At 66.0% G+C, this 20,555-nt stretch overlaps 1 protein-coding gene across 1 annotated transcript in view; it reads right to left on the bottom strand.

Annotated features, from left to right (window-relative positions):
• LOC142476215 (rho GTPase-activating protein 22-like) overlaps nt 1-19,037 on the bottom strand; it is a 29,259-nt gene extending 10,222 nt beyond the window's left edge. The window contains exons 1-2 of the mRNA XM_075581706.1: nt 18,942-19,037; nt 1,240-1,631 (exon numbers count right to left, since the gene is read on the bottom strand). Coding sequence (XP_075437821.1) covers nt 1,240-1,631; nt 18,942-19,023 — 474 coding nt within the window. The 5' untranslated portion in view covers nt 19,024-19,037. The remainder of the gene's footprint in view (nt 1-1,239; nt 1,632-18,941) is intronic.
• Between the last annotated feature and the right edge of the window lie 1,518 nt (nt 19,038-20,555).

Here is a 20,555-nt window from a genome sequence, read left to right as displayed (position 1 = left end):
CAAGATCTTATCTTGCATCAAACGGACAATGGATGGAAGGGAAGTAAACATAATTATGCCCCTTTACAAAGCATTAGTAAGACCACACCTTGAACATGGAGTACAATTTTGGGCACCAATCCTAACAAAATACATTATGGAACTAGAGAGAGTGCAGAGAAGAGCCACCAAATTAATAAAGGGGGTGGACATTCTAACTTATGAGGAAAGGATAGCAAGTTAGTTAACATCAAAAAGAAAAGTGCCAAATAATACTTCTACTTGTCTCTCCTGAAGAGAAAAGTCTAATTTATTTGTCATTTGTTTTTTCTTTGACATATTTCAAGTAACCCCTTTTTCTCCTCTTTGATACCCTATAAATAAAGGCGCTTTCTGATGTATTGCGATATTTGTGTGCGCCGGAGGCTCTGTGTGTCTCTGCGGCTTCCATCGCGTACACACAGCGCTGACTGCATTCTGTATACACAGATCATGTATGTTATTCTTTACATGTGCCGATCATGGTACCAATGTAATAACCGGGTTACCCTGCGCTTCAGAACACGTCGGTGAGAGAACGGAAAGGTCGGAGAACGCGGCCGCAGGAGGAAAAGCGCGTCGCCCCTCAGCGTCGGTATAACGCCCGGGAGGAGCCGGGAAAACTTATCCAGGGAACGTTTGCAGGGTAAGACTGAGTATGTGTCGGTAAAACAAACTCGGACAGGCTCATTTCTGTCTCTTCACTGCCAGATCAGCCTTAATTACAGCATCGGGGCAGTGAATTGGTTAATTTCTTATGTTTGAGGGGAGAGAAGATAAAGGCGCATATTTACTAAGTGAGGCTATACCTGTGCTGGAAGACCCTTTACAACCCACGCACGTGAATAGGTTTGGAAGGGGTCTCGTGGCACAGCACCCCTAAGTATATACGGCCCAAACTGAAATGTAATTGTGGGCGAAGGGAACATTCTGAAGAGCTGAGAGTTGGAGACAGGATTAGTAAGCAGCAGGGACTCCAGAACCCGTCCGAGCCCAAAACACGTCGGATCCGTGCGAATAAACAGCCTTATTCTGATGCAATCCTTGTATACCCGAGGCGTCCCCACTTAGGCAGGTCCCTGAGGGTACTGGTATTCCACTATCCGCGAGATACAGGACCATTACAAACCAGAATGCGCTGGGGTAGAAAACCAGGTCTGGTTAAAATAATGGCGCCCGACAATACTGCAGCGCTGCCGTAGAGTACGCCGCGCCCCTCACCCTTTCTCCAGAGGACGTCCTGCGATGCCCGCGCAGGGAGGACAGTCCGCTCAGCAGCCAAGCGCCACTGGACGGCAGGTTGGGGAGGTCCGAGCTGGAGGAGCCCTGCTTGGTGCTGGAGGACCTGAAAGAAGACTTCCAGCTGGCCCAGGTTTGAAACTTCGCTGGCGTCTGCTCCGGATTCCGGACGCTACTCACAGGAAGAGCAGTCTCCGGTGGGTGAGGGTCAGGGAGGGTCAGCTGCTGCTCTGCACCGCTGTCCGTCGGGATCCACTCTGCAGAACCACCCTGCTGTCCGGAAACACAAATCGGAGTGTGGGATATCACAGCCGGGAACAGGCGCTGGTTCTCCCGGATCAGCACAGTCATTAGGTGCTGGATCAGCGAGGCGTCTGCCGGAGGAAAAAGGCAGGCAGATTTATTAGCGCTCACATCACAGATCATTGCATTGGTTTATCTTCGTGTTAAAGGAGCAGATGAGGGAGGGGGGGCAGTTAAATGATAGAGTGGAGATAGAGGGCAGCTCTTCCTAGCACCAAAATGAGCTAATAACAGTGACACGTTGTATACAATACATGCAGGGGGACTGACGCCTGACACCAATTATATACAAATTAAAAGTATTTTTAAGTAATTTTGTAAATGTTTAGTGTCTCCATGGTAACCACGTTGTGGAGTATGATACAATTTTCACCTCATCTCGTGAAAAGACGGTTTGCAAGATGCTGTACATGAGAGAGATTGTTCATTCAGAACAGAAGTGGCCAACTCCATCCTCAGGTACCACCAAAAGGACACGTTTTCAGGATATCCCTGCTTCAGGTGGCTCAACCGGTGGCTTAGTCGAAGACTACACCACTTGTGCTGAAGCAGGGATATCCTGAAAACCTGACCTGTTGGTGGCACCGGAGGACTGGAGTTGGCCAGTCCTGATCCAGAGTCTTTCCCTTCAATGTTCTGTTTGGCGAGTAATGGGGTAACATCGTTTATTACAGAGATTAAGGGGGGACAATAATACCCAGATAACATTAGAATTAAACAGAACTGTTTCTCAGAACATTCCTTCTCACTCCGGGGCCCCCAGCTACTGCACACAGGGGCCCCCCAGCTACTGCACACAGGGGCCCCCCAGCTACTGCACACAGGGGCCCCCAGCTACTGTACACAGGGGCCCCCCAGCTACTGCACACAGGGGCCCCCCAGCTACTGTACACAGGGGCCCCCAGCTACTGCACACAGGGGCCCCCAGCTACTGTACACAGGGGCCCCCAGCTACTGCACACAGGGGCCCCCCAGCTACTGCACACAGGGGCCCCCCAGCTACTGCACACAGGGTCCCACAGCTACTGCACACAGGGGCCCCCCAGCTACTGCACACAGGGGCCCCCAGCTACTGCACACAGGGGCCCCCAGCTACTGCACACAGGGGCCCCCCAGCTACTGCACACAGGGGCCCCCCAGCTACTGCACACAGGGCCCCCCCAGCTACTGCACACAGGGGCCCCCAGCTACTGCACACAGGGGCCCCCAGCTACTGCACACAGGGGCCCCCCAGCTACTGTACACAGGGGCCCCCAGCTACTGTACACAGGGGCCCCCAGCTACTGCACACAGGGGCCCCCAGCTACTGCACACAGGGGCCCCCCAGCTACTGTACACAGGGGCCCCCAGCTACTGCACAAAGGGGCCCCCAGCTACTGCACACAGGGGCCCCCCAGCTACTGCACACAGGGGCCCCCAGCTACTGCACACAGGGGCCCCCAGCTACTGCACACAGGGGCCCCCAGCTACTGCACACAGGGCCCCCCAGCTACTGCACACAGGGTCCCTCCAGCTACTGCACACAGGGGCCCCCCAGCTACTGCACATAGGAGCCCCCCAGCTACTGCACACAGGGGCCCCCCAGCTACTGCACACAGGGGCCCCCAGCTACTGTACACAGGGGCCCCCCAGCTACTGCACACAGGGTCCCCCCAGCTACTGAACACAGGGGCCCCCAGCTACTGTACACAGGGGCCCCCCAGCTACTGCACACAGGGGCCCCCCAGCTACTGTACACAGGGGCCCTCCAGCTACTGTACACAGGGCCCCCCCAGCTACTGTACACAGGGGCCCTCCAGCTACTGCACACAGGGGCCCCCCAGCTACTGAACACAGGGGCCCCCCAGCTACTGTACACAGGGTCCTCCCAGCTACTGCACACAGGGGCCCCCAGCTACTGCACACAGGGGCCCCCCAGCTACTGTACACAGGGGCCCCCCAGCTACTGCACACAGGGGCCCCCCAGCTACTGCACACAGGCCCCCCCAGCTACTGTACACAGGGGCCCTCCAGCTACTGCACACAGGGGCCCCCAGTTACTGCACACAGGGGTCCCCAGCTACTGCACACCGCCCCCCCAGCTACTGCACACAGGCCCCCCCAGCTACTGCACACAGGCCCCCCCAGCTACTGTACACAGGGGCCCTCCAGCTACTGCACACAGGGCCCCCCCAGCTACTGCACACAGGGGCCCCCAGCTACTGCACACAGTGGCCCCCAGCTACTGCACACAGGCTCCCCCAGCTACTGCACACAGGCCCCCCAGCTACTGCACACAGGCCCCCCAGCTACTGCACACAGTGGCCCCCAGCTACTGCACACAGGGGCCCCCCAGCTACTGCACACAGGCCCCCCAGCTACTGCACACAGGCCCCCCCAGCTACTGCACACAGGGGCCCCCCAGCTACTGCACACAGTGGCCCCCAGCTACTGCACACAGGGGCCCCCCGCTACTGCACACAGGCCCCCCCAGCTACTGCACACAGGGGCCCCCCAGCTACTGCACACAGGGGCCCCCAGCTACTGCACACAGGGGCCCCCAGCTACTGCACACAGGGGCCCCCAGCTACTGCACACAGGGGCCCCCAGCTACTGCACACAGGGGCCCCCAGCTACTGCACACAGGGGCCCCCCAGCTACTGCACACAGGGGCCCCCAGCTACTGCACACAGGGGCCCCCCAGCTACTGCACACAGGGGCCACCCAGCTACTGCACACAGGGGCCCCCCAGCTACTGCACACAGGGGCCCCCCAGCTACTGCACACAGGGGCCCCCAGCTACTGCACACAGGGTCCCTCCAGCTACTGCACACAGGGGCCCCCCAGCTACTGCACACAGGGGCCCCCAGCTACTGCACACAGGGTCCCTCCAGCTACTGTACACAGGGGCCCCCAGCTACTGTACACAGAGGCCCCCCAGCTACTGCACACAGGGTCCCCCCAGCTACTGCACACAGGGGCCCCCCAGCTACTGTACACAGGGGCCCCCAGCTACTGCACACAGGGGCCCCCAGCTACTGTACACAGGGCCCCCCAGCTACTGCACACAGGGGCCCCCCAGCTACTGCACACAGGGGCCCCCCAGCTACTGCACACAGGGTCCCACAGCTACTGCACACAGGGGCCCCCCAGCTACTGCACACAGGGGCCCCCAGCTACTGCACACAGGGGCCCCCAGCTACTGCACACAGGGGCCCCCAGCTACTGCACACAGGGGCCCCCAGCTACTGTACACAGGGGCCCCCCAGCTACTGCACACAGGGGCCCCCCAGCTACTGCACACAGGGGCCCCCCAGCTACTGCACACAGGGGCCCCCAGCTACTGCACACAGGGGCCCCCAGCTACTGCACACAGGGGCCCCCCAGCTACTGTACACAGGGGCCCCCAGCTACTGCACACAGGGGCCCCCAGCTACTGCACACAGGGGCCCCCCAGCTACTGTACACAGGGGCCCCCAGCTACTGCACACAGGGGCCCCCAGCTACTGTACACAGGGGCCCCCCAGCTACTGCACACAGGGGCCCCCCAGCTACTGCACACAGGGGCCCCCAGCTACTGCACACAGGGGCCCCCAGCTACTGCACACAGGGCCCCCCAGCTACTGCACACAGGGTCCCTCCAGCTACTGCACACAGGGGCCCCCCAGCTACTGCACACAGGAGCCCCCCAGCTACTGCACACAGGGGCCCCCCAGCTACTGCACACAGGGGCCCCCAGCTACTGTACACAGGGGCCCCCCAGCTACTGCACACAGGGTCCCCCCAGCTACTGAACACAGGGGCCCCCAGCTACTGTACACAGGGGCCCCCCAGCTACTGCACACAGGGGGCCCCCAGCTACTGTACACAGGGGCCCTCCAGCTACTGTACACAGGGCCCCCCCAGCTACTGTACACAGGGGCCCTCCAGCTACTGCACACAGGGGCCCCCCAGCTACTGAACACAGGGGCCCCCAAACTACTGTACACAGGGTCCTCCCAGCTACTGCACACAGGGGCCCCCAGCAACTGCACACAGGGGCCCCCCAGCTACTGTACACAGGGGCCCCCCAGCTACTGCACACAGGGGCCCCCCAGCTACTGCACACAGGCCCCCCCAGCTACTGTACACAGGGGCCCTCCAGCTACTGCACACAGGGGCCCCCAGTTACTGCACACAGGGGTCCCCAGCTACTGCACACCGCCCCCCCAGCTACTGCACACAGGGGCCCCCATCTACTGCACACAGGGGCCCCCCAGCTACTGCACACAGGGCCCCCCCAGCTACTGCACACAGGGGACCCCCAGCTACTGCACACAGGGGCCCCCCAGCTACTGCACACAGGGGCCCCCCAGCTACTGCACACAGGGGCCCCCCAGCTACTGCACACAGGGGCCCCCCAGCTACTGCACACAGGGGCCCCCCAGCTACTGTACACAGGGGCCTCCCAGCTACTGCACACAGGGGCCCCCCAGCTACTGCACACAGGGGCCCCCCAGCTACTGCACACAGGGGCCCCCCAGCTACTGCACACAGGGGCCCCCCAGCTACTGCACACAGGCCCCCCCCAGCTACTGCACACAGGCCCCCCCAGCTACTGCACACAGGCCCCCCCAGCTACTGTACACAGGGGCCCTCCAGCTACTGCACACAGGGCCCCCCCAGCTACTGCACACAGGGGCCCCCAGCTACTGCACACAGGGGCCCCCAGCTACTGCACACAGGCCCCCCCAGCTACTGCACACAGGGGCCCCCAGCTACTGCACACCGCCCCCCCAGCTACTGCACACAGGGGCCCCCAGCTACTGCACACAGGCCCCCCCAGCTACTGCACACAGGGGCCCCCAGCTACTGCACACAGGGGCCCCCAGCTACTGCACACAGGGGCCCCCCAGCTACTGCACACAGGGGCCCCCCAGCTACTGCACACAGGGGCCCCCCAGCTACTGCACACAGGGGCCCCCCAGCTACTGCACACAGGGCCCCCCCAGCTACTGTACACAGGGCCCCCCCAGCTACTGTACACAGGGGCCCCCAGCTACTGTACACAGAGGCCCCCCAGCTACTGTACACAGGGGCCCTCCAGCTACTGTACACAGGGGCCCTCCAGCTACTGCACACAGGGGCCCCCAGTTACTGCACACAGGGCCCCCCCAGCTACTGCACACAGGGGTCCCCAGCTACTGCACACCGCCCCCCCAGCTACTGCACACAGGGTCCCCCAGCTACTGCACACAGGGCCCCCCCATCTACTGCACACAGGGGCCCCCCAGCTACTGCACACAGGGCCCCCCCAGCTACTGCACACAGGGGCCCCCCAGCTACTGCACACAGGGCCCCCCCAGCTACTGTACACAGGGGCCCCCAGCTACTGCACACAGGCCCCCCCCAGCTACTGTACACAGGGGCCCCCCAGCTACTGCACACAGAGGCCCCCCAGCTACTGTACACAGGGGCCCCCCAGCTACTGTACACAGGGGCCCTCCAGCTACTGCACACAGGGGCCCCCAGTTACTGCACACAGGGGTCCCCAGCTACTGCACACAGGGGCCCCCAGCTACTGCACACAGGGTCCCTCCAGCTACTGCACACAGGGGCCCCCAGCTACTGCACACAGTGGCCCCCAGCTACTGCACACAGGGTCCCTCCAGCTACTGTACACAGGGGCCCCCAGCTACTGCACACAGGGGCCCCCAGCTACTGCACACAGGGGCCCCCAGCTACTGCACACAGAGGCCCCCCAGCTACTGCACACAGGGGCCCCCCAGCTACTGCACACAGGGGCCCCCAGCTACTGCACACAGGGGCCCCCCAGCTACTGCACACAGGGGCCCCCCAGCTACTGCACACAGGGGCCCCCCAGCTACTGCACACAGGGGCCCCCCAGCTACTGCACACAGGGGCCCCCCAGCTACTGCACACAGGGGCCCCCAGCTACTGCACACAGGGTCCCTCCAGCTACTGCACACAGGGGCCCCCCAGCTACTGCACACAGGGGCCCCCCAGCTACTGCACACAGGGGCCCCCCAGCTACTGCACACAGTGGCCCCCAGCTACTGCACACAGGGGCCCCCAGCTACTGCACACAGGGTCCCTCCAGCTACTGCACACAGGGGCCCCCAGCTACTGCACACAGAGGCCCCCCAGCTACTGCACACAGGGTCCCCCCAGCTACTGCACACAGGGGCCCCCCAGCTACTGTACACAGGGGCCCCCAGCTACTGCACACAGGGGCCCCCAGCTACTGCACACAGGGGCCCCCCAGCTACTGCACACAGGGGCCCCCCAGCTACTGCACACAGGGGCCCCCCAGCTACTGCACACAGGGTCCCACAGCTACTGCACACAGGGGCCCCCCAGCTACTGCACACAGGGGTCCCCAGCTACTGCACACAGGGGCCCCCAGCTACTGCACACAGGGGCCCCCAGCTACTGCACACAGGGGCCCCCAGCTACTGCACACAGGGGCCCCCAGCTACTGCACACAGGGGCCCCCAGCTACTGCACACAGGGGCCCCCAGCTACTGTACACAGGGGCCCCCCAGCTACTGCACACAGGGGCCCCCAGCTACTGCACACAGGGGCCCCCCAGCTACTGTACACAGGGGCCCCCAGCTACTGCACACAGGGGCCCCCCAGCTACTGTACACAGGGGCCCCCAGCTACTGCACACAGTGGCCCCCAGCTACTGCACACAGGCTCCCCCAGCTACTGCACACAGGCTCCCCCAGCTACTGCACACAGGCCCCCCAGCTACTGCACACAGGCCCCCCAGCTACTGCACACAGTGGCCCCCAGCTACTGCACACAGGGGCCCCCCAGCTACTGCACACAGGCCCCCCAGCTACTGCACACAGTGGCCCCCAGCTACTGCACACAGGCCCCCCCAGCTACTGCACACAGGGGCCCCCCAGCTACTGCACACAGTGGCCCCCAGCTACTGCACACAGGGGCCCCCCAGCTACTGCACACAGTGGCCCCCAGCTACTGCACACAGGCCCCCCCAGCTACTGCACACAGGGGCCCCCCAGCTACTGCACACAGGGGCCCCCAGCTACTGCACACAGGGGCCCCCATCTACTGCACACAGGGGCCCCCAGCTACTGCACACAGGGGCCCCCAGCTACTGCACACAGGGGCCCCCCAGCTACTGCACACAGGGGCCCCCAGCTACTGCACACAGGGGCCCCCCAGCTACTGCACACAGGGGCCCCCCAGCTACTGCACACAGGGGCCCCCCAGCTACTGCACACAGGGGCCCCCAGCTACTGCACACAGGGTCCCTCCAGCTACTGCACACAGGGGCCCCCCAGCTACTGCACACAGTGGCCCCCAGCTACTGCACACAGGGGCCCCCAGCTACTGCACACAGGGTCCCTCCAGCTACTGTACACAGGGGCCCCCAGCTACTGCACACAGAGGCCCCCCAGCTACTGCACACAGGGTCCCCCCAGCTACTGCACACAGGGGCCCCCCAGCTACTGTACACAGGGGCCCCCAGCTACTGCACACAGGGGCCCCCAGCTACTGTACACAGGGGCCCCCAGCTACTGCACACAGGGGCCCCCCAGCTACTGCACACAGGGGCCCCCCAGCTACTGCACACAGGGTCCCACAGCTACTGCACACAGGGGCCCCCCAGCTACTGCACACAGGGGCCCCCAGCTACTGCACACAGGGGCCCCCAGCTACTGCACACGGGGGCCCCCAGCTACTGCACACAGGGGCCCCCAGCTACTGTACACAGGGGCCCCCCAGCTACTGCACACAGGGGCCCCCCAGCTACTGCACACAGGGGCCCCCAGCTACTGCACACAGGGGCCCCCAGCTACTGCACACAGGGGCCCCCCAGCTACTGTACACAGGGGCCCCCAGCTACTGCACACAGGGGCCCCCAGCTACTGCACACAGGGGCCCCCCAGCTACTGTACACAGGGGCCCCCAGCTACTGCACACAGGGGCCCCCAGCTACTGTACACAGGGGCCCCCCAGCTACTGCACACAGGGGCCCCCCAGCTACTGCACACAGGGGCCCCCAGCTACTGCACACAGGGGCCCCCAGCTACTGCACACAGGGCCCCCCAGCTACTGCACACAGGGTCCCTCCAGCTACTGCACACAGGGGCCCCCCAGCTCCTGCACACAGGAGCCCCCCAGCTACTGCACACAGGGGCCCCCCAGCTACTGCACACAGGGGCCCCCAGCTACTGTACACAGGGGCCCCCCAGCTACTGCACACAGGGTCCCCCCAGCTACTGAACACAGGGGCCCCCAGCTACTGTACACAGGGGCCCCCCAGCTACTGCACACAGGGGGCCCCCAGCTACTGTACACAGGGGCCCTCCAGCTACTGTACACAGGGCCCCCCCAGCTACTGTACACAGGGGCCCTCCAGCTACTGCACACAGGGGCCCCCCAGCTACTGAACACAGGGGCCCCCAAACTACTGTACACAGGGTCCTCCCAGCTACTGCACACAGGGGCCCCCAGCTACTGCACACAGGGGCCCCCCAGCTACTGTACACAGGGGCCCCCCAGCTACTGCACACAGGGGCCCCCCAGCTACTGCACACAGGCCCCCCCAGCTACTGTACACAGGGGCCCTCCAGCTACTGCACACAGGGGCCCCCAGTTACTGCACACAGGGGTCCCCAGCTACTGCACACCGCCCCCCCAGCTACTGCACACAGGGGCCCCCATCTACTGCACACAGGGGCCCCCCAGCTACTGCACACAGGGCCCCCCCAGCTACTGCACACAGGGGCCCCCCAGCTACTGCACACAGGGGCCCCCCAGCTACTGCACACAGGGGCCCCCCAGCTACTGCACACAGGGGCCCCCCAGCTACTGAACACAGGGGCCCCCCAGCTACTGTACACAGGGGCCTCCCAGCTACTGCACACAGGGGCCCCCCAGCTACTGCACACAGGGGCCCCCCAGCTACTGCACACAGGGGCCCCCCAGCTACTGCACACAGGGGCCCCCCAGCTACTGCACACAGGCCCCCCCAGCTACTGCACACAGGCCCCCCAGCTACTGTACACAGGGGCCCTCCAGCTACTGTACACAGGGGCCCTCCAGCTACTGCACACAGGGCCCCCCCAGCTACTGCACACAGGGGCCCCCAGCTACTGCACACAGGCCCCCCCAGCTACTGCACACAGGCCCCCCCAGCTACTGCACACAGTGCCCCCCCAGCTACTGCACACAGTGGCCCCCCAGCTACTGTACACAGGGGCCCCCCAGCTACTGAACACAGGGGCCCCCCAGCTACTGTACACAGGCCCCCCCAGCTACTGCACACAGTGGCCCCCCAGCTACTGCACACAGGGGCCCCCCAGCTACTGCACACAGGGCCCCCCAGCTACTGCACACAGGGGCCCCCAGCTACTGCACACAGTGGCCCCCAGCTACTGCACACAGGCTCCCCCAGCTACTGCACACAGGCCCCCCAGCTACTGCACACAGGCCCCCCAGCTACTGCACACAGTGGCCCCCAGCTACTGCACACAGGGGCCCCCCAGCTACTGCACACAGGCCCCCCAGCTACTGCACACAGTGGCCCCCAGCTACTGCACACAGGCCCCCCCAGCTACTGCACACAGGGGCCCCCCAGCTACTGCACACAGTGGCCCCCAGCTACTGCACACAGGGGCCCCCCAGCTACTGCACACAGTGGCCCCCAGCTACTGCACACAGGCCCCCCCAGCTACTGCACACAGGGGCCCCCCAGCTACTGCACACAGGGGCCCCCAGCTACTGCACACAGGGGCCCCCAGCTACTGCACACAGGGGCCCCCATCTACTGCACACAGGGGCCCCCAGCTACTGCACACAGGGGCCCCCAGCTACTGCACACAGGGGCCCCCAGCTACTGCACACAGGGGCCCCCATCTACTGCACACAGGGGCCCCCATCTACTGCACACAGGGGCCCCCAGCTACTGCACACAGGCCCCCCCAGCTACTGCACACAGGGGCCCCCAGCTACTGCACACAGGCCCCCCCAGCTACTGCACACAGGGGCCCCCATCTACTGCACACAGGGGCCCCCTGCTACTGCACACAGGCCCCCCCAGCTACTGCACACAGGGGCCCCCAGCTACTGCACACCGCCCCCCCAGCTACTGCACACAGGGGCCCCCAGCTACTGCACACAGGCCCCCCCAGCTACTGCACACAGGGGCCCCCAGCTACTGCACACAGGGGCCCCCAGCTACTGCACACAGGGGCCCCCAGCTACTGCACACAGGCCCCCCCAGCTACTGCACACAGGGGCCCCCCAGCTACTGCACACAGGGGCCTCCCCAGCTACTGCACACAGGGCCCCCCCAGCTACTGTACACAGGGGCCCCCAGCTACTGCACACAGGGCCCCCCCAGCTACTGTACACAGAGGCCCCCCAGCTACTGTACACAGGGGCCCTCCAGCTACTGCACACAGGGGCCCCCAGTTACTGCACACAGGGCCCCCCCAGCTACTGCACACAGGGGTCCCCAGCTACTGCACACCGCCCCCCCAGCTACTGCACACAGGGTCCCTCAGCTACTGCACACAGGGCCCCCCCATCTACTGCACACAGGGGCCCCCCAGCTACTGCACACAGGGCCCCCCCAGCTACTGCACACAGGGGCCCCCCAGCTACTGCACACAGGGGCCCCCCAGCTACTGCACACAGGGCCCCCCCAGCTACTGTACACAGGGGCCCCCAGCTACTGCACACAGGGCCCCCCCAGCTACTGTACACAGGGGCCCCCCAGCTACTGTACACAGAGGCCCCCCAGCTACTGTACACAGGGGCCCTCCAGCTACTGCACACAGGGGCCCCCAGTTACTGCACACAGGGGTCCCCAGCTACTGCACACAGGGGCCCCCAGCTACTGCACACAGGGTCCCTCCAGCTACTGCACACAGGGCCCCCCCAGCTACTGCACACAGGGGCCCCCCAGCTACTGCACACAGTGGCCCCCAGCTACTGCACACAGGGGCCCCCAGCTACTGCACACAGGGGCCCCCAGCTACTGCACACAGGGGCCCCCAGCTACTGCACACAGAGGCCCCCCAGCTACTGCACACAGGGGCCCCCCAGCTACTGCACACAGGGGCCCCCCAGCTACTGCACACAGGGGCCCCCCAGCTACTGTACACAGGGGCCCCCCAGCTACTGTACACAGGGGCCCCCAGCTACTGCACACAGGGGCCCCCAGCTACTGTACACAGGGGCCCCCAGCTACTGCACACAGGGGCCCCCCAGCTACTGCACACAGGGGCCCCCCAGCTACTGCACACAGGGTCCCACAGCTACTGCACACAGGGGCCCCCCAGCTACTGCACACAGGGGCCCCCAGCTACTGCACACAGGGGCCCCCAGCTACTGCACACAGGGGCCCCCAGCTACTGTACACAGGGGCCCCCCAGCTACTGCACACAGGGGCCCCCCAGCTACTGCACACAGGGGCCCCCCAGCTACTGTACACAGGGGCCCCCAGCTACTGCACACAGGGGCCCCCAGCTACTGCACACAGGGGCCCCCCAGCTACTGTACACAGGGGCCCCCAGCTACTGCACACAGGGGCCCCCAGCTACTGTACACAGGGGCCCCCCAGCTACTGCACACAGGGGCCCCCCAGCTACTGCACACAGGGGCCCCCAGCTACTGCACACAGGGGCCCCCAGCTACTGCACACAGGGCCCCCCAGCTACTGCACACAGGGTCCCTCCAGCTACTGCACACAGGGGCCCCCCAGCTACTGCACACAGGAGCCCCCCAGCTACTGCACACAGGGGCCCCCCAGCTACTGCACACAGGGGCCCCCAGCTACACACAGGGGCCCCCCAGCTACTGCACACAGGGTCCCCCCAGCTACTGAACACAGGGGCCCCCAGCTACTGTACACAGGGGCCCCCCAGCTACTGCACACAGGGGCCCCCCAGCTACTGTACACAGGGGCCCTCCAGCTACTGTACACAGGGCCCCCCCAGCTACTGTACACAGGGGCCCTCCAGCTACTGCACACAGGGGCCCCCCAGCTACTGAACACAGGGGCCCCCCAGCTACTGTACACAGGGTCCTCCCAGCTACTGTACACAGGGGCCCCCCAGCTACTGCACACAGGGGCCCCCCAGCTACTGTACACAGGGGCCCCCCAGCTACTGCACACAGGCCCCCCCAGCTACTGTACACAGGGGCCCTCCAGCTACTGCACACAGGGGCCCCCAGTTACTGCACACAGGGGTCCCCAGCTACTGCACACCGCCCCCCCAGCTACTGCACACAGGGGCCCCCATCTACTGCACACAGGGGCCCCCCAGCTACTGCACACAGGGCCCCCCCAGCTACTGCACACAGGGGCCCCCCAGCTACTGCACACAGGGGCCCCCCAGCTACTGCACACAGGGGCCCCCCAGCTACTGCACACAGGGGCCCCCCAGCTACTGAACACAGGGGCCCCCCAGCTACTGTACACAGGGGCCTCCCAGCTACTGCACACAGGGGCCCCCCAGCTACTGCACACAGGGGCCCCCCAGCTACTGCACACAGGGGCCCCCCAGCTACTGCACACAGGCCCCCCAGCTACTGCACACAGGCCCCCCCAGCTACTGTACACAGGGGCCCTCCAGCTACTGCACACAGGGGCCCCCCAGCTACTGTACACAGGGGCCCCCCAGCTACTGAACACAGGCGCCCCCCAGCTACTGTACACAGCCCCCCCCCAGCTACTGCACACAGTGGCCCCCCAGCTACTGCACACAGGGGCCCCCCAGCTACTGCACACAGGGCCCCCCAGCTACTGCACACAGGGGCCCCCAGCTACTGCACACAGTGGCCCCCAGCTACTGCACACAGGCTCCCCCAGCTACTGCCCACAGGCCCCCCAGCTACTGCACACAGTGGCCCCCAGCTACTGCACACAGGCCCCCCAGCTACTGCACACAGTGGCCCCCAGCTACTGCACACAGGGGCCCCCCAGCTACTGCACACAGGCCCCCCAGCTACTGCACACAGTGGCCCCCAGCTACTGCACACAGGCCCCCCCCAGCTACTGCACACAGGGGCCCCCCAGCTACTGCACACAGTGGCCCCCAGCTACTGCACACAGTGGCCCCCAGCTACTGCACACAGTGGCCCCCAGCTACTGCACACAGGCCCCCCAGCTACTGCACACAGGGGCCCCCCAGCTACTGCACACAGGGGCCCCCAGCTACTGCACACAGGGGCCCCCATCTACTGCACACAGGGGCCCCCAGCTACTGCACACAGGGGCCCCCAGCTACTGCACACAGGCCCCCCCAGCTACTGTACACAGGGGCCCTCCAGCTACTGCACACAGGGGCCCTCCAGCTACTGCACACAGGGGCCCCCAGTTACTGCACACAGGGGTCCCCAGCTACTGCACACCGCCCCCCCAGCTACTGCACACAGGGGGCCCCCATCTACTGCACACAGGGGGCCCCCCAGCTACTGCACACAGGGCCCCCCCCAGCTACTGCACACAGGGGCCCCCCAGCTACTGCACACAGGGGCCCCCCAGCTACTGCACACAGGGCCCCCCAGCTACTGAACACAGGGGCCCCCAGCTACTGTACACAGGGGCCTCCCAGCTACTGCACACAGGGGCCCCCCAGCTACTGCCACACAGGGGCCCCCCAGCTACTGCACACAGGGGCCCCCCCCAGCTACTGCACACAGGCCCCCCAGCTACTGCACACAGGCCCCCCCAGCTACTGTACACAGGGGCCCTCCAGCTACTGCACACAGGGGCCCCCCCAGCTACTGTACACAGGGGCCCCCCAGCTACTGAACACAGGCGCCCCCCAGCTACTGTACACAGGCCCCCCCCAGCTACTGCACACAGTGGCCCCCAGCTACTGCACACAGGGGCCCCCCAGCTACTGCACACAGGGGCCCCCCAGCTACTGCACACAGGCCCCCCAGCTACTGCACACAGGCCCCCCCAGCTACTGTACACAGGGGCCCTCCAGCTACTGCACACAGGGGCCCCCCAGCTACTGTACACAGGGGCCCCCCAGCTACTGAACACAGGCGCCCCCAGCTACTGTACACAGCCCCCCCCCAGCTACTGCACACAGTGGCCCCCCAGCTACTGCACACAGGGGCCCCCCAGCTACTGCACACAGGGCCCCCCAGCTACTGCACACAGGGGCCCCCAGCTACTGCACACAGTGGCCCCCAGCTACTGCACACAGGCTCCCCCAGCTACTGCCCACAGGCCCCCCAGCTACTGCACACAGTGGCCCCCAGCTACTGCACACAGGCCCCCCAGCTACTGCACACAGTGGCCCCCAGCTACTGCACACAGGGGCCCCCCAGCTACTGCACACAGGCCCCCCAGCTACTGCACACAGTGGCCCCCAGCTACTGCACACAGGCCCCCCCCAGCTACTGCACACAGGGGCCCCCCAGCTACTGCACACAGTGGCCCCCAGCTACTGCACACAGTGGCCCCCAGCTACTGCACACAGTGGCCCCCAGCTACTGCACACAGGCCCCCCCAGCTACTGCACACAGGGGCCCCCCCAGCTACTGCACACAGGGGCCCCCAGCTACTGCACACAGGGGCCCCCATCTACTGCACACAGGGGCCCCCAGCTACTGCACACAGGGGCCCCCAGCTACTGCACACAGGCCCCCCCAGCTACTGTACACAGGGGCCCTCCAGCTACTGCACACAGGGGCCCTCCAGCTACTGCACACAGGGGCCCCCCAGTTACTGCACACAGGGGTCCCCAGCTACTGCACACCGCCCCCCCAGCTACTGCACACAGGGGCCCCCATCTACTGCACACAGGGGCCCCCCAGCTACTGCACACAGGGCCCCCCCAGCTACTGCACACAGGGGCCCCCCAGCTACTGCACACAGGGGCCCCCCAGCTACTGCACACAGGGGCCCCCCAGCTACTGAACACAGGGGCCCCCCAGCTACTGTACACAGGGGCCTCCCAGCTACTGCACACAGGGGCCCCCCAGCTACTGCACACAGGGGCCCCCCAGCTACTGCACACAGGGGCCCCCCAGCTACTGCACACAGGCCCCCCAGCTACTGCACACAGGCCCCCCCAGCTACTGTACACAGGGGCCCTCCAGCTACTGCACACAGGGGCCCCCCAGCTACTGTACACAGGGGCCCCCCAGCTACTGAACACAGGCGCCCCCCAGCTACTGTACACAGGCCCCCCCCAGCTACTGCACACAGTGGCCCCCCAGCTACTGCACACAGGGGCCCCCCAGCTACTGCACACAGGGCCCCCCAGCTACTGCACACAGGGGCCCCCAGCTACTGCACACAGTGGCCCCCAGCTACTGCACACAGGCTCCCCCAGCTACTGCCCACAGGCCCCCAGCTACTGCACACAGTGGCCCCCAGCTACTGCACACAGGCCCCCCAGCTACTGCACACAGTGGCCCCCAGCTACTGCACACAGGGGCCCCCCAGCTACTGCACACAGGCCCCCCAGCTACTGCACACAGTGGCCCCCAGCTACTGCACACAGGCCCCCCCCAGCTACTGCACACAGGGGCCCCCCAGCTACTGCACACAGGGGCCCCCCAGCTACTGCACACAGTGGCCCCCAGCTACTGCACACAGGCCCCCCCAGCTACTGCACACAGGGGCCCCCCAGCTACTGCACACAGGGGCCCCCAGCTACTGCACACAGGGGCCCCCATCTACTGCACACAGGGGCCCCCAGCTACTGCACACAGGGGCCCCCAGCTACTGCACACAGGCCCCCCCAGCTACTGCACACAGGGGCCCCCATCTACTGCACACAGGGGCCCCCATCTACTGCACACAGGGGCCCCCAGCTACTGCACACAGGCCCCCCCAGCTACTGCACACAGGGGCCCCCCCAGCTACTGCACACAGGGGCCCCCATCTACTGCACACAGGGCCCCCAGCTACTGCACACAGGCCCCCCCAGCTACTGCACACAGGGGCCCCCAGCTACTGCACACAGGGGCCCCCAGCTACTGCACACCGCCCCCCCAGCTACTGCACACAGGGGCCCCCAGCTACTGCACACAGGCCCCCCCAGCTACTGCACACAGGGGCCCCCATCTACTGCACACAGGGGCCCCCAGCTACTGCACACAGGGGCCCCCAGCTACTGCACACAGGCCCCCCCAGCTACTGCACACAGGGGGCCCCCCAGCTACTGCACACAGGGGCCCCCCAGCTACTGCACACAGGGCCCCCCCAGCTACTGTACACAGGGGCCCCCAGCTACTGCACACAGGGCCCCCCCAGCTACTGTACACAGAGGCCCCCCAGCTACTGTACACAGGGGCCCTCCAGCTACTGCACACAGGGGCCCCCAGTTACTGCACACAGGGCCCCCCCAGCTACTGCACACAGGGGTCCCCAGCTACTGCACACCGCCCCCCCAGCTACTGCACACAGGGTCCCCCAGCTACTGCACACAGGGCCCCCCCATCTACTGCACACAGGGGCCCCCCCAGCTACTGCACACAGGGCCCCCCCAGCTACTGCACACAGGGGCCCCCCAGCTACTGCACACAGGGGCCCCCCAGCTACTGCACACAGGGCCCCCCCAGCTACTGCACACAGGGCCCCCCCCAGCTACTGTACACAGGGGCCCCCAGCTACTGCACACAGGGCCCCCCCAGCTACTGTACACAGGGGCCCCCCAGCTACTGCACACAGAGGCCCCCCAGCTACTGTACACAGAGGCCCCCCAGCTACTGTACACAGGGGCCCTCCAGCTACTGCACACAGGGGCCCCCAGTTACTGCACACAGGGGTCCCCAGCTACTGCACACAGGGGCCCCCAGCTACTGCACACAGGGGCCCCCAGCTACTGCACACAGGGGCCCCCAGCTACTGCACACAGGGGCCCCCAGTTACTGCACACAGGGGTCCCCCAGCTACTGCACACAGGGCCCCCCCAGCTACTGCACACAGGGGCCCCCCAGCTACTGCACACAGGGGCCCCCCAGCTACTGCACACAGGGGCCCCCAGCTACTGCACACAGGCCCCCCCAGCTACTGCACACAGGGGCCCCCCAGCTACTGCACACAGGGGCCCCCCAGCTACTGTACACAGGGGCCCCCCAGCTACTGCACACAGGGGCCCCCCAGCTACTGCACACAGGGGCCCCCCAGCTACTGCACACAGGGTCCCTCCAGCTACTGCACACAGGGCCCCCCCAGCTACTGCACACAGGGGCCCCCAGCTACTGCACACCGCCCCACCCCCCACCCCCCAGCTACTGCACACCGCCCCCCCCCCCCAGCTACTGCACACAGGGGCCCCCCCCAGCTACTGCACACAGGGGCCCCCCACCTACTGCACACAGGGGCCCCCCACCTACTGCACACAGGGGGCCCCCAGCATGCGGTCAGCGGGTCCGCGGTTACCCACCTTGTATCAGAGCGATGGGGTCCTGCAGTTTGGGGCGCAGGATGTTGGGGGCAAAGACGGTGGCGAGATTCTGCACACTCATTTTATTACTGCCCGAGTGAGGACTGCACCTCGGTCCAGGAAACTGTCATGGGTGAGAGGGGGGGGGGGGGGGAGTGAGAGCAGGGGGGGAATGGCGAGAGCAGGGGGGGAATGGCGAGAGCAGGGGGGGAATGGCGAGAGCAGGGGGGGAATGGCGAGAGCAGGGGGGGAATGGCGAGAGCAGGGGGGGAATGGCGAGAGCAGAGGGGGGGGGAATGGCGAGAGCAGGGGGGGAATGGCGAGAGCAGGGGGGAATGGCGAGAGCAGGGGGGAATGGCGAGAGCAGGGGGAAGGGTGAGAGAGAGAGGGGGGGAAGGATGAGAGCGGGGGGAAGGGTGAGAGAGAGGGGGTGAGAGAGAGAGGGGGGAAGAGTGAGAGTGGGGGAGGGGAAGGGTGAGCGAGGGAGAGGGGAAGGGTGAGCGAGGGGGAGGGGAAGGGTGAGCGAGGGGGAGGGAGGGTGAGCGAGGGGGGGTGAAGGGTGAGCGAGCAGGGGGGAAGGGTGAGAGAGCAGGGGGGAAGGGTGAGAGAGCAGGGGGGAAGGGTGAGAGAGCAGGGGGGAAGGGTTAGAGAGCATTGGGGGAAGGGTGAGAGAGCAGGGGGGGAAGGGTGAGAGAGCAGGGGGGAAGGGTGAGAGAGCAGGGGGGAAGGGTGAGAGAGCAGGGGGGAAGGGTGAGAGAGCAGGGGGGGGAAGGGTGAGAGAGCAGGGGGGGAAGGGTGAGAGAGCATTGGGGGAAGGGTGAGAGAGCAGGGGGGGAAGGGTGAGAGAGCAGGGGGGGAAGGGTGAGAGAGCAGGGGGGGAAGGGTGAGAGAGCAGGAGGGGAAGGGTGAGAGAGCAGGGGGGGAAGGGTGAGAGCTCAAGGGGGAGGGGGAAGGGTGAGAGAGCAAGGGGGGGGGAAGGGTGAGAGAGCAAGGGGGGGAAGGGTGAGAGAGCAAGGGGAGGAAGGGTGAAAGAGCAAGGGGGAGGAAGTGTGAGAGCAAGGGGGCGGAAGGCAGTGACGGGGGGGACGGGGGGACGTGAGGCAGTGACGGGGGGACGAGGCAGTGACGGGGGGACGAGGCAGTGACGGGGGGACGTGAGGCAGTGACGGGGGGACGTGAGGCAGTGACGGGGGACGTGAGGCAGTGACGGGGGGACGTGAGGCAGTGACGGGGGGACGTGAGGCAGTGACGGGGGGACGTGAGGCAGTGACGGGGGGACGTGAGGCAGTGACGGGGGGACGAGGCAGTAACGGGGGGACGTGAGGCAGTAACGGGGGGACAGGGGAGTGAGGCAGTGGGGGGTGAGGCAGTGAGGGGGGATGGGGGTAAGGCAGTGACGGGGGGACGTGAGGCAGTGACGGGGGACGTGAGGCAGTGACGGGGGGACGTGAGGCAGTGACGGGGGGACGTGAGGCAGTGACGGGGGGACGTGAGGCAGTGACGGGGGGACGTGAGGCAGTGACGGGGGGACGTGAGACAGTGACGGGGGACGTGAGGCAGTGACGGGGGGACGTGAGGCAGTGACGGGGGGACGTGAGGCAGTGACGGGGGGAC

This window comes from Ascaphus truei, unplaced genomic scaffold, assembly GCF_040206685.1.
Source record: "Ascaphus truei isolate aAscTru1 unplaced genomic scaffold, aAscTru1.hap1 HAP1_SCAFFOLD_1503, whole genome shotgun sequence".
In the NCBI taxonomy this organism is placed as follows: domain Eukaryota; kingdom Metazoa; phylum Chordata; class Amphibia; order Anura; family Ascaphidae; genus Ascaphus; species Ascaphus truei.
The sequence above is the reverse complement of the archived record's forward strand: the minus strand, read 5'-3'. Positions and strand labels throughout refer to the sequence as shown.